Genomic DNA, 17,635 nt, shown 5'->3' with positions numbered 1-17,635 from the left:
TTCACTAAGTTTTCTAACTTATTAGCAGGTGATACACCTAGGCTTTCACAAGCTAAATCTAATTTTTTATAGTTTCTGATGAGTCAGAAAATTCTTTATCTGAACTGTCACTATCCCTTTCTTTGTTAATGACAAATATCTTAGAATAACTTGTTGGACACAGTGTACTTTCTGAAATTGTATTGATAAAAGGGCTTTTATTTCTAGAATAATGATCAAACGTTATTTCTCCGACCTTTTATTATAGGTTTCTTATATTTATTAAAAGGGTCCTAGCAAGACTGCCTGGAAAGGTGATGAACTTCAAGTATTTAATTTCTTGCTAGTTGCAAGTTGAGCTAAACTATGAGCCAACTCATAAGTTAAACAACGCTTTTTCATCTTTTTGTTCACGATAATCTTCAGTTAAAGTAATGTCTTTAGGAAACATCCCATAGACACATTTATGGCAAGCTTAATTAACAAGAACATCAATAGAACGTGGAGACCTCATCGTTGAAATGCAACTTCAAGAGATCATTGTTAACTAAGTATGAGTGAACATACAGTGTTGGAAGGGTGAGGAAAACACACAGACTCTGTGAGCCTGTACAGACTTGCAGATATTGTATGCTAGCATGCTGATTCTGCAGATGATTGTTTTAATAAATAATCATTTGTTACTTCAATTTCATCTGTTTTTTCATTTAAATTATGTAATTTATCTTTATTCCATTAATCCAGATATTGCAGATATTATGAAACGCATTTTTGACTGATATTGGCAAATTTTTTTCATAACTTGTCATTGAATCTTAAAGCTGAAATTTATACTGAAGTTTGATAAATGTTTATTAAGTGTGTAACTTTCAGCTTTTTATCTGGTCCCCTGATGAAGATATTGTTGGCCTGAGAATGAAAAAAATCAAAACGTACTTTTTTAGAATAGCATATGTTTTTTTAAGTGTAAGCTTCTCACCATGGATTTTCTATAGGAAGTAATTATACTGTGTAGCGTAATATCACAAAAACATTAAGGCTGAGAAAGTACTCCTTTTTTGGAAAAATACTGTTAAAAAATTGAGTTTCAATTTGTGCCTAAGAACTTGGAGCCTTTAAAAATGTATTAAGGAATACGTTCTCTAAGGTAATCATGGTTTTAATTTATGTCCAGAGTTTGCTAAACTAAATGCTTCTTATTTGAAAGGTGTGAGGCAACCCATTACCGAATAACTTAAAAAACCGCAGATGCTTGTAAGTACAAAAAACTGCTTGGGACCTGAAACAAAAATGGCTGCTATTTCTAAGTGATAAACAACAATTTTTCTTAAAAAAATATTTTTGAGTCCACTAAATATTAGGAAATCACCCAGTAAATATCAATTTTTTATGAGGCAGTCAAATAACCACTTTTTTTTTCCTGGGCCACTTGATATCTAATGACCCTGGTGCTAGAGTAATTGTTGAAATGGTACGTAACTTGGAGCCCAGTGAAGTGTCAAAATGTTGGCATTCTTAGACAATCTAACCTGTTGACGAGGAAACTGAAAACTTCTTACTGAACTGTAATGCTAGAAGAGAGCATTCATACATTTCACTACACTTCTTTTGCCATTTTATATAGTGTGACTGAAGAAATAATGTAATTTGCAATATAATTCATTATTAAAAAAATGTTTTATTTTTTACAGGCTAACCCTTGTCAGCATCCTATTGTTATATTAAGAGATGTAAAGGAGAAGGACATGGAATCGCTTTTGCGTTTTATGTACAATGGCGAAGTGCACATAGGTCAGGAACAGTTATCGGACTTTCTGAAGACGGCTCAGATGCTGCAGGTCCGAGGACTTGCTGATGTCCCCACAAAAGAAAACCAAAAACCACCTGTAAGTTGAAATAGAATCCAATCCGTTGGCACATATAGTAGAACTAAATGCTACTTTAGATTTGTAATTTAGCATGATTGCTTGCAGCCTGTTGTGTACACCATAACTTGTGCTACTATCCCCTCCCTCTTACATGATGAATGTAAATTTTTCTCCAGTGTTCAGGACTTGTCAATTTTAATGTTGGTGACAGTCTACAGTTAAATTCTGAGAATTTATCAGGCTTGTTGCAGTCTTTTGTTTGAAGCTTTTGAAATGGTGTGTGAAAAAAGTGATGGGAGTAGGTGAGTAGATCAGACATATAATTAAGTATCTAATCAAATCGGGGAGAAAAGCGATATGTGGCACAACTTAGCTAAATCAGCGGATGGTTTGCTACAACACATAGTGAGGCACCAAGGGATAGTTAACTTGTTAGTGGAGGAGGGTAAGTAAAGTTTGTTAAGACATTGATGCAGTAAGCAATTTGAAATGGATTTAGATTGCAGTAATAGGTAGGTGAGAGACCTGCAAGGGATAGACTAGTGTGGAGATTTTCATCAAACTAGTCTCCTGGCTGATGAATATGGAAGTGCCGGAATTGTGAAATAAGTCTCACAAGGAAGGGCAAGACCCTGCAACCTACAAATTTTGATGAGCTTTGGCACACGTTGGAGACGGTTTAATAACAATTCATGAAGGTGTTTGCGTCATTCCAGAATCAATTTCCTACCAAGAGGAATGGTTAACTGTCGCACCACCAGTTTTGTTTTGCATCGATAGACATTCATGTATGGTTACTTTGATTGCTTTCATAAGTGTTGCTCTGGGATTTTGACATAGCACCTGTACGTTCCGGTAGTGATGAAATAAATGATCGTCTGGAATTTTTGTTTGTGATACATATTTTTATGAAATCAATAGGATCACATTTTAAATAAAATATTTCCCTTTCAGTAGATTAATCCAAATGACAAACTGTCTTATCATTACATGCAAATTAAAGTGTCTCGTGTGACAGTACATTATTCCTCCTACTTGTTCTATAGTATGAATAGAGCCATAACATCTAACAAATTCCCACAGGTCCTTTGAAAAAGTATCGTAGGACACGTACATCCCATTGGTAGTGAAAGGATTAAAATACCTTACTTATTCATATACGATTTTTTAAAAAAAAGTATTCCATTTTTGAGCCATGGTAATATGGTGCAAAACAAGAAGAAAATGTCTAATAAACATGAGATTCTAAGAAGTGTAACTGCAGAGCTATGAGCTCTTGTTCATCTTTGCTGTTGCTAAACACATCTCTTCTACTGCAAGCTCCTTGCTATTACAAACAACCTAAGGAATGTAGTAAACAAATCAGGACACAGTCCTCCTCTTTTTTTTTTTTTTTTTTTTTTTTTTTTGCAGGGGGGGGGGGTGGTTTCTGTGAAACATTTTTAACACAGTAGTTTTATTGTTGCACTTATCAACATTATGAATGTCTGTTATTCCACATTGGAAATTGCAGACATTGATCTTGTGTTACGCCAGTTTAGTTTAAACAAAATAAACTTCGTGAGCAAGAAAGAAATTGAGCAGCGCATAGGCTTACTAGCTTTGGTAGTGTGTGTTCAGTCCTTTGTGTATACTGTTATGAGTTTTCCTGGAAAGTATGTATTATACCACCCATTTGCTGATTATTTCCTTTCCCGAGTTAGTAACTTCATTGCAAAGTCACAAGACTGTCCACACTTTTTGAAATGTTGAATTGTCATTGAGCTGTGCCAAAAAGACACTCCGTTATACATAGTCAATACGATAATATTTTGTGCAATATTGTTACACAACAGGTTTCCATCACATACTGGATAAGAAATAAGTGAGTGCAGGGAAATCATTTTCATGCAGTGTGCTGTGTCAAGGCTTTCTTTATTTTCCCTCCTTAAGTTACGGATACCATCTGACACACTTACTGGGGCAAAAAAAAGGAAAATGTGAATCCTCAAGAAACATAGAAAGGATAGGAGAGATTACAACAATAACTGTCTAATACTATTGGCTGCCTTTTAATCTTAACATGTTTTTTTGGGGGGGGGGGGGGGGGGGAGACCATACAGTCTGCACTAATAATCAAATATGTTGTCAAAATTTATAGGTTCATTTTAATTCTGTGGTAGGTTTTGAACTCTGTCCAAAAGCTACGTTTGAGACCCATAAGTGCTGCCCCTGCTACAAGAACTCTTGTCCTTTCGTATATATGCAACAGAATGAAACAGCCACTTCTTTGATTCATTTGAAATTATTAGTTCACAAGTGTGAAGGGTGTATAATTTTTTTTTTCTGTGAATTGGTCTGAAATTAATCCCTCCCTCTTTTAATATTAAAACAGTGAACAAAACTATTTAACAGAAGTTTCATAAGAGAGACCCCCAACTAATAGCCAAAGCTCATCAAAAACACATTGTCTGGCCTCTCCTTGTTAGTTCATTTCTTAAAAGATGCATGGACATCCAAATTCCAGTGATAGTTCTGTCAGTGACACAATTGTCTCTGAGAATCCTGTAAGTTTATTGAAGTAACAAGTGCTTCCATCTACAGCCTGTTGTAATATCTGTGATTGATATTAGTGAATATAAGCTGCAAGTAAAAATAAATTTATCCATAAATGAACAAAAAACAGGTGCCCAAACTGCATTGTAACATGTGCTTGACATTCACCTTGTTAGCGATGTATGAATTGTGCTTTTGAAACTGTGTGTTCTCAGGAACGGAATAGTACCTTGTAATTCTGGATGTGAGAATTTGTTTTCTAGCACTTAATTTACTGTATGTTTCACTTCTGATTATTTTACTGCATTTTACTGCTTCTGGTTTCTGCTTTGCACATTTTGCTTTTCTCCATTGCTGTGATTCACCATTGTTTATTATATACACCACAACCACACTTTCCTTGTTTTAAGTATAACAGCTAATCTGTTCTACAGAAATTCATATTTTATCATTAAAATTCACTCTCTCCTGTAGACAGAGAAAAATCGGTTTATCAATGGCTGATTCAACATCAACTATACAGTCCAAATGGACAGATAAGTGATTTTTTAGAAAAAGCAGAACAGATGTCAGCAGAAAGACTCACAGATAGGAAAAAGACACACTAAAATGTCTTTATGTGTAGAGAAGAAAATTTAATCCAGAAACCTGGATCAAAAGAGATGGGTAGTGTGCAGATAAAGCAATCAAAGAAAATATTATTGTACATGTAACATGGGTAGGTTTTTGTACTTGGAGCAGCAGTGATATGGCTGGAGCGGTAAGTACACTAGTCATCTGTATTCTTCATCTGGTTTGTTATCTTGCCATGCTCCTTAGTTGGCAAAATTCAGAAGCTTTCAGGGAAGTATATATTGCTTTCAGCAAGTGTCTGCCAAACTTTGTGGTCCAAAGTGAATTAGCGCCACGTAAACTACCACAGTGATAGGCAACTGTTTGGTAGTTGTTGTTTTGTGATGCTATTTCAGCAGTGACTACATTAGAAATCACTCTGTGACAACTGCATATGTTTAGTCACCGGTTGAGGGGATGACTTGTTTTGGGCAGTTACAGATGAAGAAAACGAGGGGTGGGAGAACGGTCCCCTTTCCAGCTGCCACTTCAGCTTCTTCACAGTAGAATGGTGATTGTCATTCGTAGTAAATATTTATTTGCAATGAACTTCATGATCATCTTGTTGTGGTGATGGGAGAAAGATTATACTGAAACCAAGAAATTTATTATTGCGATTTTTGCAGTTGTTACTTTCAGTTGCCCATGTGCAACCAATCAGTGTGTCTAAATTACACATTTTCCATGCTTCTCTCTGAGTACACTCCTCACATACATACCTCACATTTGCATATTCTTATTTTCTGTGTTGCCATTTACCCTCCCCTCCCCTGCCCCTCCCAGGAGGCTTGCCACTCTTTGGCGGTTTTGTGCTTTGCTACCACGGGGCCCCAGCCTTTGCGACATTTTTTCCCTTCTGTGCTGCATGTCTATCCTCTTGCTTTTCTTTTTTGAGTTTAGATTTGTTTTGACCTTCCCCCTCATGGGGGCGTCACGATGCTCATACGGGATGATATTCATAGTCAACCAATCTTACTGACTACCAATCGTCAAGCTGCGGCAGTTGCCTTTTCCTTCCCCTCCTGACTTTTTCCCTCTGTACTATGTATGTCCCTCTGTAATTTGCTGTCACCAGGGCAGACTTCCTTCAACTTATTGGGCAGCTGCCTCCTCCATTTTTGCTACTCTGTGACTTCTATGCACATCATCCCCTTTGGGGTTCTCCCAGGACTTTCAGAGAGATGCCCTCTTGGCCAACCTCCTTAGCCAACTTAACCTCTTCTGTCTTAACATTGGAGCACCCACTTCCCTTTCCGACTCCTCGCTCACCTTTGCCATTTGGACCTATCCCTCTGCACTGCCCAACTTGCCCATCGTCTCGAGTGGTCCGTTCTTTCTGACACCTATTCAAATGACCATTTCCTGTGTGCTATCCGTTTGCTGACCCCTACCCCATCCGCATGCACGTGTAAATGGCAGCTTCCTAGGGCTGACTGGCAGCTTTACTCCTCCCTTGTGACCTTCAAAGAACAATATTTCTCCAGTTGTGATGCCCTGGTCAAAAATCTCAAAATATGTTAGCCTTACTGCTGCAGAACGTTCCATCCCCCGCACTTGCTGTGTACCACGTCGTGTCCCGGTCCCTTGGTGGACCGAAGCACGCCGCGACGCAATTCGCGCACATAGTTGTGCTCTCCATGTTTTTAACTGCCACCCTATGCTGGCAAACTGCATTCATTATAAACATCTGCATGCAAAGTGTCGCCGCGTTCTTTGGGATAGCAAAAGAGCTAGTTGGATTTCATTCACTAGTTCTTTTAACAGTTCCACACCTTCCTCTGTCGTGTGCGCCAACCACCGACGACTCTCCAGAACCAAAATCCATTCCCCAATTTCCGGCCTGATAGTCGCTGACGATGTCATCGTGGACCCTATTGCCATCTCCGACACCTTGGGCAGCCATTTTGCACTAGTTTCGAGCTTTTCCTACTATCGCCATGCCTTCCTCGATCGGAAACGAGTGGAGGAGGCTCAGGCAGTGCCCTTCTCTTCTCCCAATTGTGAGTACTACAATGCCGTCTTTACTATGAGGGAAGTCGATTGTGCTCTTGGTTCATTCCAATCCTCCGCCCCAGGGCCAGACGCCATCCACATTCAGATGTTGCAGCACCTTTCTCTTGCGGGCAAGCACTTTCTGCTTAACATGTACAACCGCGTCTGGGCAGAGGGCACATTTCCTGGATGCTGGCACGAAGCCACCGTCATAGCCGTACCTAAGCCCGGTAAAGACAAAAACTTTCCTTCTAGCTACCACCCCATCTCTCTTAGCAGCTATGTTTGCAAGGTGATGGAATGTATGATTCATGCCGGGCTGGTATGGTGGCTCAAGTCTTGACTTTACTAACGAGTGCACAGTGTGGATTTTGAGCGCGGTATTCTGCAGTTGACCATCTCGTTACTTTGTCCACCCGTGTCATGAATGGTTTTCTGCGGAAATCCCAGACTGTGACTGTGTTTTTTGATTTGGAGAAGGCCTACGACACCTGCTGGAGAACTGATATCCTCTGTACTCTTTACACGTGGGGCTTCTGTAGGCATCTGCCCTGTTTTCTTCGGACATTTTTACAAGACCAGGTTTTCAAGGTGCGTATGGGTTTTGCATTGTCGGACACCTTTATCCCAGAAAATGGTGTGCCTCAGGGTTCCGTCCAAAGCGTCATTCTCTTTGCTATTGCCATGAACCCTATAACCTATTAACCTGTCTCCCGTTGGCATCTCTGGCTGTCTTTTTGTAGATGATTTTGCCATCTCTTGCAGTTCTCCATGGACCTGTCTCACCGAGCAGCGTCTTGAGTGCTGTCTTGATCGTCTTTACTCCTGGAGCATTGACAGTGGCTTTCACTTTTCTCCTGACAGAACCGCGTGTATGAATTCCTGGCGGCGCAAATGGTTTCACCCACCATCTCTACCATCTTGGGTCTGTTGCTCTTCCATTTGTTGAAACTACAAAATTTCTTGGGCTCATACTCGATAGGAAACTCTCTGGGTCCTCCCATGTGTCTTACCTGGCAGCCCACTGTACATGGTCCCTCAATCTCGTACGTGTCCTCAATGGTATTTCCTGGGGTGCCGATCGAACCATCCCCCTTCGTTTGTACTGGACCCTTGTCCATTCAAAACTCGAATATGGGTGCTTCGTTTATGCGTCTGCACGCCCATCCCTCTTATGCCATCTCAACACTGTCCACCATCATGGCATGTATTCGGCCACGGGTGTCTTTTACACCAGCCTGGTTGAGAGTGTGTATGCTGAAGCTGCTGAACTACCACCGTTCTACCACCGTGACTTTCTCCTCAGAAGGTATGCATGCCATTTGTCTGCCATGTGTGGCCACCCTTCCTATGCATCCTTCTTTGATTATTCCTTTGATTGTCATTATGGGGCTCGTCCCTCTTCTCTGTTACCTCGTGGAGTCCACTTTTGCCACTTGATATGGCGGCTTAACTTCACACTACCTGCAGCTTTCCTGGTGGGTGTGAACCCTTCATCACCTAGGCTTCGTGAAGCGGCTCGTATTAACCTTGGCCTTCATTCGCTTCCTAAGGACACTACTCCAGCCTTAGTCTATTGCCTCCAGTTTCACAACCTTCACATGGAACTTTGCGATAGTGCCTTTGTCTATACTGATGGCACTCAGACTGACCATGAGGTCGGATGTGCCTTCGTCATTGGCACCCGTGTCTGTCGATATTGGCTTCCGGCACAGTCCTCAGTATTTACAGTCGAGCTCTTCGCCTTGTATCAGGCCACGGAGTACATCCGGCGACACGGCCTTTTCAATTGTGTCCTCCGCTCAGACTCACTCAGTGCCCTCCAGAGTGTATGTGCGTTGTACACTGCACATCCATTAGTGCAGCGGGCGCAGAAAACTGTCAATTGCTCACTCTTCATAGAGCCAGTGTCATGTTTCTGTGGGTCACTGGTCATGTCGGTCTGCCAGGAAACTAGGCTGCTGACGCAGCTGCTAAGGCTGCAGCCGTCGTACCACAGCCCGCGAGTACCTGTATTCCCTCCGATGATCTCTGCATTGCCGTCTGTCACAAGGTGGTGTCCTTTCGGCATCGCCAATGGACCTCACTTCATGGGAATAAGCTTCAGCTCATTAAGCCTCTCCCAGCACCTTGAAAGACCTCCTTTCGGCCCTCCTGCTGGGAGGAGATTAATTTAACTCAGCTGCATATTTGTCACTGCCTTTGTAGCCATCGTCATTTGCTAAGTGGCGCTACCGCACCACTTTGTACACATTGTTCCCAAATTTTAACTATCCGCCACTTTCTGCTGGATTGCCCCTCTTTTATATATATATATATATATATATATATATATATATATATATATATAAAAAGAAAGATGATGAGACTTACCAAACAAAAGCGCTGGCAGGTCGATAGACACACAAACAAACACAAACATACACACAAAATCTAGCTTTCGCAACCAATGGTTGCCTCGTCAGGAAAGAGGGAAGGAGAGGGAAAGACAAAAGGATTTGGGTTTTAAGGGAGAGGGTAAGGAGTCATTCCAATCCCGGGAGCGGAAAGACTTACCTTAGGGGGAAAAAAGGACAGGTATACACTCGCACACACACACATATCCATCCTCATATACACAGACACAAGCAGACAATTTGTCTTTCTTTTTAGATATATATATATATATATATATATATATATATATATATATAAAAGAAAGATGATGAGACTTACCACACAAAAGCGCTGGCAGGTCGATAGACACACAAACATACATATTGTATGTTTGTGTTTGTTTGTGTGTCTATCGACCTGCCAGCGCTTTTGTTTGGTAAGTCTCATCATCTTTCTTTTTATATATATATATATATATATATATATATATATATATATAAAAGAGGGGCAATCCAGCAGAAAGTGGCGGATAGTTAAAATTTGGGAACAATGTGTACAAAGTGGTGCGGTAGCGCCACTTAGCAAATGACGATGGCTACAAAGGCAGTGACAAATATGCAGCTGAGTTAAAATAATCTCCTCCCAGCAGGAGGGCCGAAAGGAGGTCTTTCAAGGTGCTGGGAGAGGCTTAATGAGCTGAAGCTTATTCCCATGAAGTGAGGTCCATTGGCGATGCCGAAAGGACACCACCTTGTGACAGACGGCAATGCAGAGATCATCGGAGGGAATACAGGTACTCGCGGGCTGTGGTACGACGGCTGCAGCCTTAGCAGCTGCGTCAGCAGCCTAGTTTCCTGGCAGACCGACATGACCAGTGACCCACAGAAACATGACACTGGCTCTATGAAGAGTGAGCAATTGACAGTTTTCTGCGCCCGCTGCACTAATGGATGTGCAGTGTACAACGCACATACACTCTGGAGGGCACTGAGTGAGTCTGAGCGGAGGACACAATTGAAAAGGCCGTGTCGCCGGATGTACTCCGTGGCCTGATACAAGGCGAAGAGCTCGACTGTAAATACTGAGGACTGTGCCGGAAGCCAATATCGACAGACACGGGTGCCAATGACGAAGGCACATCCGACCTCATGGTCAGTCTGAGTGCCATCAGTATAGACAAAGGCACTATCGCAAAGTTCCATGTGAAGGTTGTGAAACTGGAGGCAATAGACTAAGGCTGGAGTAGTGTCCTTAGGAAGCGAATGAAGGCCAAGGTTAATACGAGCCGCTTCACGAAGCCTAGGTGATGAAGGGTTCACACCCACCAGGAAAGCTGCAGGTAGTGTGAAGTTAAGCCGCCATATCAAGTGGCAAAAGTGGACTCCACGAGGTAACAGAGAAGAGGGACGAGCCCCATAATGACAATCAAAGGAATAATCAAAGAAGGATGCATAGGAAGGGTGGCCACACATGGCAGACAAATGGCATGCATACCTTCTGAGGAGAAAGTCACGGTGGTAGAACGGTGGTAGTTCAGCAGCTTCAGCATACACACTCTCAACCAGGCTGGTGTAAAAGACACCCGTGGCCGAATACATGCCATGATGGTGGACAGTGTTGAGATGGCATAAGAGGGATGGGCGTGCAGACGCATAAACGAAGCACCCATATTCGAGTTTTGAATGGACAAGGGTCCAGTACAAACGAAGGGGGATGGTTCGATCGGCACCCCAGGAAATACCATTGAGGACACGTACGAGATTGAGGGACCATGTACAGTGGGCTGCCAGGTAAGACACATGGGAGGACCCAGAGAGTTTCCTATCGAGTATGAGCCCAAGAAATTTTGTAGTTTCAACAAATGGAAGAGCAACAGACCCAAGATGGTAGAGATGGTGGGTGAAACCATTTGCGCCGCCAGGAATTCATACACGCGGTTCTGTCAGGAGAAAAGTGAAAGCCACTGTCAATGCTCCAGGAGTAAAGACGATCAAGACAGCACTCAAGACGCTGCTCGGTGAGACAGGTCCATGGAGAACTGCAAGAGATGGCAAAATCATCTACAAAAAGACAGCCAGAGATGCCAACGGGAGACAGGTTAATAGGTTATAGGGTTCATGGCAATAGCAAAGAGAATGACGCTTTGGACGGAACCCTGAGGCACACCATTTTCTGGGATAAAGGTGTCCGACAATGCAAAACCCATACGCACCTTGAAAACCTGGTCTTGTAAAAATGTCCGAAGAAAACAGGGCAGATGCCTACAGAAGCCCCACGTGTAAAGAGTACAGAGGATATCAGTTCTCCAGCAGGTGTCGTAGGCCTTCTCCAAATCAAAAAACACAGTCACAGTCTGGGATTTCCGCAGAAAACCATTCATGACACGGGTGGACAAAGTAACGAGATGGTCAACTGCAGAATACCGCGCTCAAAATCCACACTGTGCACTCGTTAGTAAAGTCAAGACTTGAGCCACCATACCAGCCCGGCATGAATCATACATTCCATCACCTTGCAAACATAGCTGCTAAGAGAGATGGGGTGGTAGCTAGAAGGAAAGTTTTTGTCTTTACCGGGCTTAGGTACGGCTATGACGGTGGCTTCGTGCCAGCATCCAGGAAATGTGCCCTCTGCCCAGACGCGGTTGTACATGTTAAGCAGAAAGTGCTTGCCCGCAAGAGAAAGGTGCTGCAACATCTGAATGTGGATGGCGTCTGGCCCTGGGGCGGAGGATTGGAATGAACCAAGAGCACAATCGACTTCCCTCATAGTAAAGACGGCATTGTAGTACTCACAATTGGGAGAAGAGAAGGGCACTGCCTGAGCCTCCTCCACTCGTTTCCGATCGAGGAAGGCATGGCGATAGTAGGAAAAGCTCGAAACTAGTGCAAAATGGCTGCCCAAGGTGTCGGAGATGGCAATAGGGTCCACGATGACATCGTCAGCGACTATCAGGCCGGAAATTGGGGAATGGATTTTGGTTCTGGAGAGTCGTCGGTGGTTGGCGCACACGACAGAGGAAGGTGTGGAACTGTTAAAAGAACTAGTGAATGAAATCCAACTAGCTCTTTTGCTATCCCAAAGAACGCGGCGACACTTTGCATGCAGATGTTTATAATGAATGCAGTTTGCCAGCATAGGGTGGCAGTTAAAAACATGGAGAGCACAACTATGTGCGTGAATTGCGTCGCGGCGTGCTTCGGTCCACCAAGGGACTGGGACACGACGTGGTACACAGCAAGTGCGGGGGATGGAACGTTCTGCAGCAGTAAGGCTAACATATTTTGAGATTTTTGACCAGGGCATCACAACTGGAGAAATATTGTTCTTTGAAGGTCACAAGGGAGGAGTAAAGCTGCCAGTCAGCCCTAGGAAGCTGCCATTTACACGTGCATGCGGATGGGGTAGGGGTCAGCAAACGGATAGCACACAGGAAATGGTCATTTGAATAGGTGTCAGAAAGAACGGACCACTCGAGACGATGGGCAAGTTGGGCAGTGCAGAGGGATAGGTCCAAATGGCAAAGGTGAGCGAGGAGTCGGAAAGGGAAGTGGGTGCTCCAATGTTAAGACAGAAGAGGTTAAGTTGGCTAAGGAGGTTGGCCAAGAGGGCATCTCTCTGAAAGTCCTGGGAGAACCCCAAAGGGGATGATGTGCATAGAAGTCACAGAGTAGCAAAAATGGAGGAGGCAGCTGCCCAATAAGTTGAAGGAAGTCTGCCCTGGTGACAGCAAATTACAGAGGGACATACATAGTACAGAGGGAAAAAGTCAGGAGGGGAAGGAAAAGGCAATTGCCGCAGCTTGACGATTGGTAGTCAGTAAGATTGGTTGACTATGAATATCATCCCGTATGAGCATCGTGACGCCCCCATGAGGGGGAAGGTCAAAACAAATCTAAACTCAAAAAAGAAAAGCAAGAGGATAGACATGCAGCACAGAAGGGAAAAAATGTCGCAAAGGCTGGGGCCCCGTGGTAGCAAAGCACAAAACCGCCAAAGAGTGGCAAGCCTCCTGGGAGGGGCAGGGGAGGGGAGGGTAAATGGCAACACAGAAAATAAGAATATGCAAATGTGAGGTATGTATGTGAGGAGTGTACTCAGAGAGAAGCATGGAAAATGTGTAATTTAGACACACTGATTGGTTGCACATGGGCAACTGAAAGTAACAACTGCAAAAATCGCAATAATAAATTTCTTGGTTTCAGTATAATCTTTCTCCCATCACCACAACAAGATGATCATGAAGTTCATTGCAAATAAATATTTACTACGAATGACAATCACCATTCTACTGTGAAGAAGCTGAAGTGGCAGCTGGAAAGGGGACCGTTCTCCCACCCCTCGTTTTCTTCATCTGTAACTGCCCAAAACAAGTCATCCCCTCAACCGGTGACTAAACATATGCAGTTGTCACAGAGTGATTTCTAATGTAGTCACTGCTGAAATAGCATCACAAAACAACAACTACCAAACAGTTGCCTATCACTGTGGTAGTTTACGTGGCGCTAATTCACTTTGGACCACAAAGTTTGGCAGACACTTGCTGAAAGCAATATATACTTCCCTGAAAGCTTCTGAATTTTGCCAACTAAGGAGCATGGCAAGATAACAAACCAGATGAAGAATACAGATGACTAGTGTACTTACCGCTCCAGCCATATCACTGCTGCTCCAAGTACAAAAACCTACCCATGTTACATGTACAATAATATTTTCTTTGATTGCTTTATCTGCACACTACCCATCTCTTTTGATCCAGGTTTCTGGATTAAATTTTCTTCTCTACACATAAAGACATTTTAGTGTGTCTTTTTCCTATCTGTGAGTCTTTCTGCTGACATCTGTTCTGCTTTTTCTAAAAAATCACTTATCTGTCCATTTGGACTGTATAGTTGATGTTGAATCAGCCATTGATAAACCGATTTTTCTCTGTCTACAGGAGAGAGTGAATTTTAATGATAAAATATGAATTTCTGTAGAACAGATTAGCTGTTATACTTAAAACAAGGAAAGTGTGGTTGTGGTGTATATAATAAACAATGGTGAATCACAGCAATGGAGAAAAGCAAAATGTGCAAAGCAGAAACCAGAAGCAGTAAAATGCAGTAAAATAATCAGAAGTGAAACATACAGTAAATTAAGTGCTAGAAAACAAATTCTCACATCCAGAATTACAAGGTACTATTCCGTTCCTGAGAACACACAGTTTCAAAAGCACAATTCTACATCTACATCTACATCTACATTGATACTCCGCAAGCCACCCAACGGTGTGTGGCGGAGGGCACTTTACGTGCCACTGTCATTACCTCCCTTTCCTGTTCCAGTCGCGTATGGTTCGCGGGAAGAACGACTGTCTGAAAGCCTCCGTGCGCGCTCTAATCTCTCTAATTTTACATTCGTGATCTCCTCGGGAAGTATAAGTAGGGGGAAGCAATATATTCGATACCTCATCCAGAAACGCACCCTCTCGAAACCTGGCGAGCAAGCTACACCGCGATGCAGAGCGCCTCTCTTGCAGAGTCTGCCACTTGAGCTTATTAAACATCTCCGTAACGCTATCACGGTTACCAAATAACCCAGTGACGAGACGCGCCGCTCTTCTTTGGATCTTCTCTATCTCCTCCGTCAACCCGACCTGGTACGGATCCCACACTGATGAGCAATACTCAAGTATAGGTCGAACGAGTGTTTTGTAAGCCACCTCCTTTGTTGATGGACTACATTTTCTAAGCACTCTCCCAATGAATCTCAACCTGGTACCCGCCTTACCAACAATTAGTTTTATATGATCATTCCACTTCAAATCGTTCCGTACGCATACTCCCAGATATTTTACAGAAGTAACTGCTACCAGTGTTTGTTCCGCTATCATATAATCATACAATAAAGGATCCTTCTTTCTATGTATTCGCAATACATTACATTTGTCTATGTTAAGGGTCAGTTGCCACTCCCTGCACCAAGTGCCTATCCGCTGCAGATCTTCCTGTATTTCGCTACAATTTTCTAAAGCAGCAACTTCTCTGTATACTACAGCATCATCCGCGAAAAGCCGCATGGAACTTCCGACACTATCTACTAAGTCATTTATATATATTGTGAAAAGCAATGGTCCCATAACACTCCCCTGTGGCACGCCAGAGGTTACTTTAACGTCTGTAGACGTCTCTCATACATCGCTAACAAGGTGAATGTCAAGCACATGTTACAATGCAGTTTGGGCACCTGTTTTTTGTTCATTTATGGATAAATTTATTTTTACTTGCAGCTTATATTCACTAATATCAATCACAGATATTACAACAGGCTGTAGATGGAAGCACTTGTTACTTCAATAAACTTACAGGATTCTCAGAGACAATTGTGTCACTGACAGAACTATCACTGGAATTTGGATGTCCATGCATCTTTTAAGAAATGAACTAACAAGGAGAGGCCAGACAATGTGTTTTTGATGAGCTTTGGCTATTAGTTGGGGGTCTCTCTTATGAAACTTCTGTTAAAGCATAGATACAATTCCCTGTTCCACTCATAACACTGCTCCATTATTTGTCGTAAGTTAAAGATCTGGCCCTGACAACCTCTAAGAGGCCTAAACCCACACTGATTTTCATCCAATTTGTCCTCAACTAATACTCGCATATTCCTTTCAACAATACCTGAGAAGATTTTACCCACAACGCTAATTAAAGAGATACCTCTGTAGTTGTTACAATTTTTTCGGCTTCCATGTTTAAAGATTGGTGTGATTACTGCTTTTGTCCAGTCTGATGGAACCTTTCCCGACTCTCAGGCCATTTCAATTATCCTGTGTAGCCATTTAAGACCTGACATTCCACTGTATTTGATGAGTTCTGACTTAATTTCATCCACCCCAGCTGCTTTATTGCACTGCAATCTATTGACCATTTTCTCCACTTCCTCAAATGTGATCCTATTTCCATCATCATTCCTATCCCATTCTACATCGAAATCTGAAACATTACTGATCGTATTTTCACCTACATTGAGCAATTCTTCAAAATATTCCCTCCATCTGCCCAAGGCATCAACAGGATTCACCAGCAGTTTTCCTGACCTGTCCAAAATACTTGTCATTTCCTTCTTACCCCCCTTTTTTTGACGACTGCTAATTACACTCCAGAATGGTTTTCCAGAAGCTTGACCCAAAGTCTCCAACCTGTTTCCAGTCTTCCCAAGTTTTCTTCTTGGATGCTGCAATTATCTGTTTGGCTTTGTTTCTTTCTTCAACATAACTTTCTCTGTCTACCTGAGTTCTAGTATGTAGCCATTTTTGATATGCCTTCTTTTTCTTTTACAGGCTGCCTTGACTGTGTCATTCCACCAAGCTGTTTGCTTCATCCTTTTCACACTACTGTTCTAAGACATTCTTTAGCCACTTCTAGTACTGTGTCCCTGTACCTTGTCCATTCCTTTTCCAATGACTGTCATTGACTACATTCAACTAACTGGTACCTTTCTGAGATCACTGTTATGTACTTGTGCCTGATCTCCATCCTGAAGTTTCTCCACTCTTATCCTCCTACACATGGACCTGACCTCCTGCACTTTTGGCCTCACAATACCAATTTCACTGCAGATTAGATAATGATCAGTGTCATCAAAGAATCCCCTGAATACACGTGTGTCCCCCACAGCCTTCCTGAATTACTGATCTGTTATTATATAGTCAATGACAGATCTGGTTCCCCTGCCTTTCCAAGTATACCGGTGAATGTTCTTATGTTTAAAAAAAGGAGTTTGTGATTACTAAGCCCATACTGGCACAGAAATCCAAGAGTTGTTTCCCGTTCCTGTTGGCCTCCATATCCTCTCCAAATTTACCCATAACCTTTTCATACCCTTCTGTTCAATTTCCAATCCTGGCATTAAAATCACCCATGAGCAAAATACTGTCCTTGTCCTTTACTCTAACACTGAGTGCGTCGTAAAAACTATCCATCTTATCTTGTTCTGTCCCATCACGATGCGAATATACTGACACAATCCTAATTTTCTTGCTAGACACTGTCAAATCTATCCACATCAGTCATTCGTTCACATACCTTATTGCAACTACGCTGGGTTCCAATTCTTTCCTGATGTAAAGCCCTACACCCCATTGTGCTATTCCTGCTTTGACTCCTGACAGGTAGACCTTGTATTCCCCCACTTCCTCTTCTTTTTCACCCCTTACCAGAATGTCACTAACAGCTAAAACGTCCAACGCCATCTTACTTGCAGCCTCTGCCAGCTCTACCTTCTTCCCA

At 42.5% G+C, this 17,635-nt stretch overlaps 1 protein-coding gene across 6 annotated transcripts in view; it reads left to right on the top strand.

Moving 5' to 3' along the window:
- The window catches only part of LOC126088573 (protein abrupt), a 94,892-nt gene that overhangs the window by 15,081 nt on the left and 62,176 nt on the right, over positions 1 to 17,635 (top strand). For all 6 annotated transcript variants that reach the window (XM_049906767.1, XM_049906765.1, XM_049906761.1 and 3 more), the window contains exon 3: positions 1,671 to 1,865. In XM_049906767.1, the coding sequence (XP_049762724.1) occupies positions 1,671 to 1,865 (195 nt within the window). The remainder of the gene's footprint in view (positions 1 to 1,670; positions 1,866 to 17,635) is intronic.

Source organism: Schistocerca cancellata, chromosome 6 (genome assembly GCF_023864275.1).
Source record: "Schistocerca cancellata isolate TAMUIC-IGC-003103 chromosome 6, iqSchCanc2.1, whole genome shotgun sequence".
Taxonomy (NCBI): Eukaryota; Metazoa; Arthropoda; class Insecta; order Orthoptera; family Acrididae; genus Schistocerca; species Schistocerca cancellata.
This window is presented reverse-complemented; position numbering and strand designations above follow the sequence as displayed.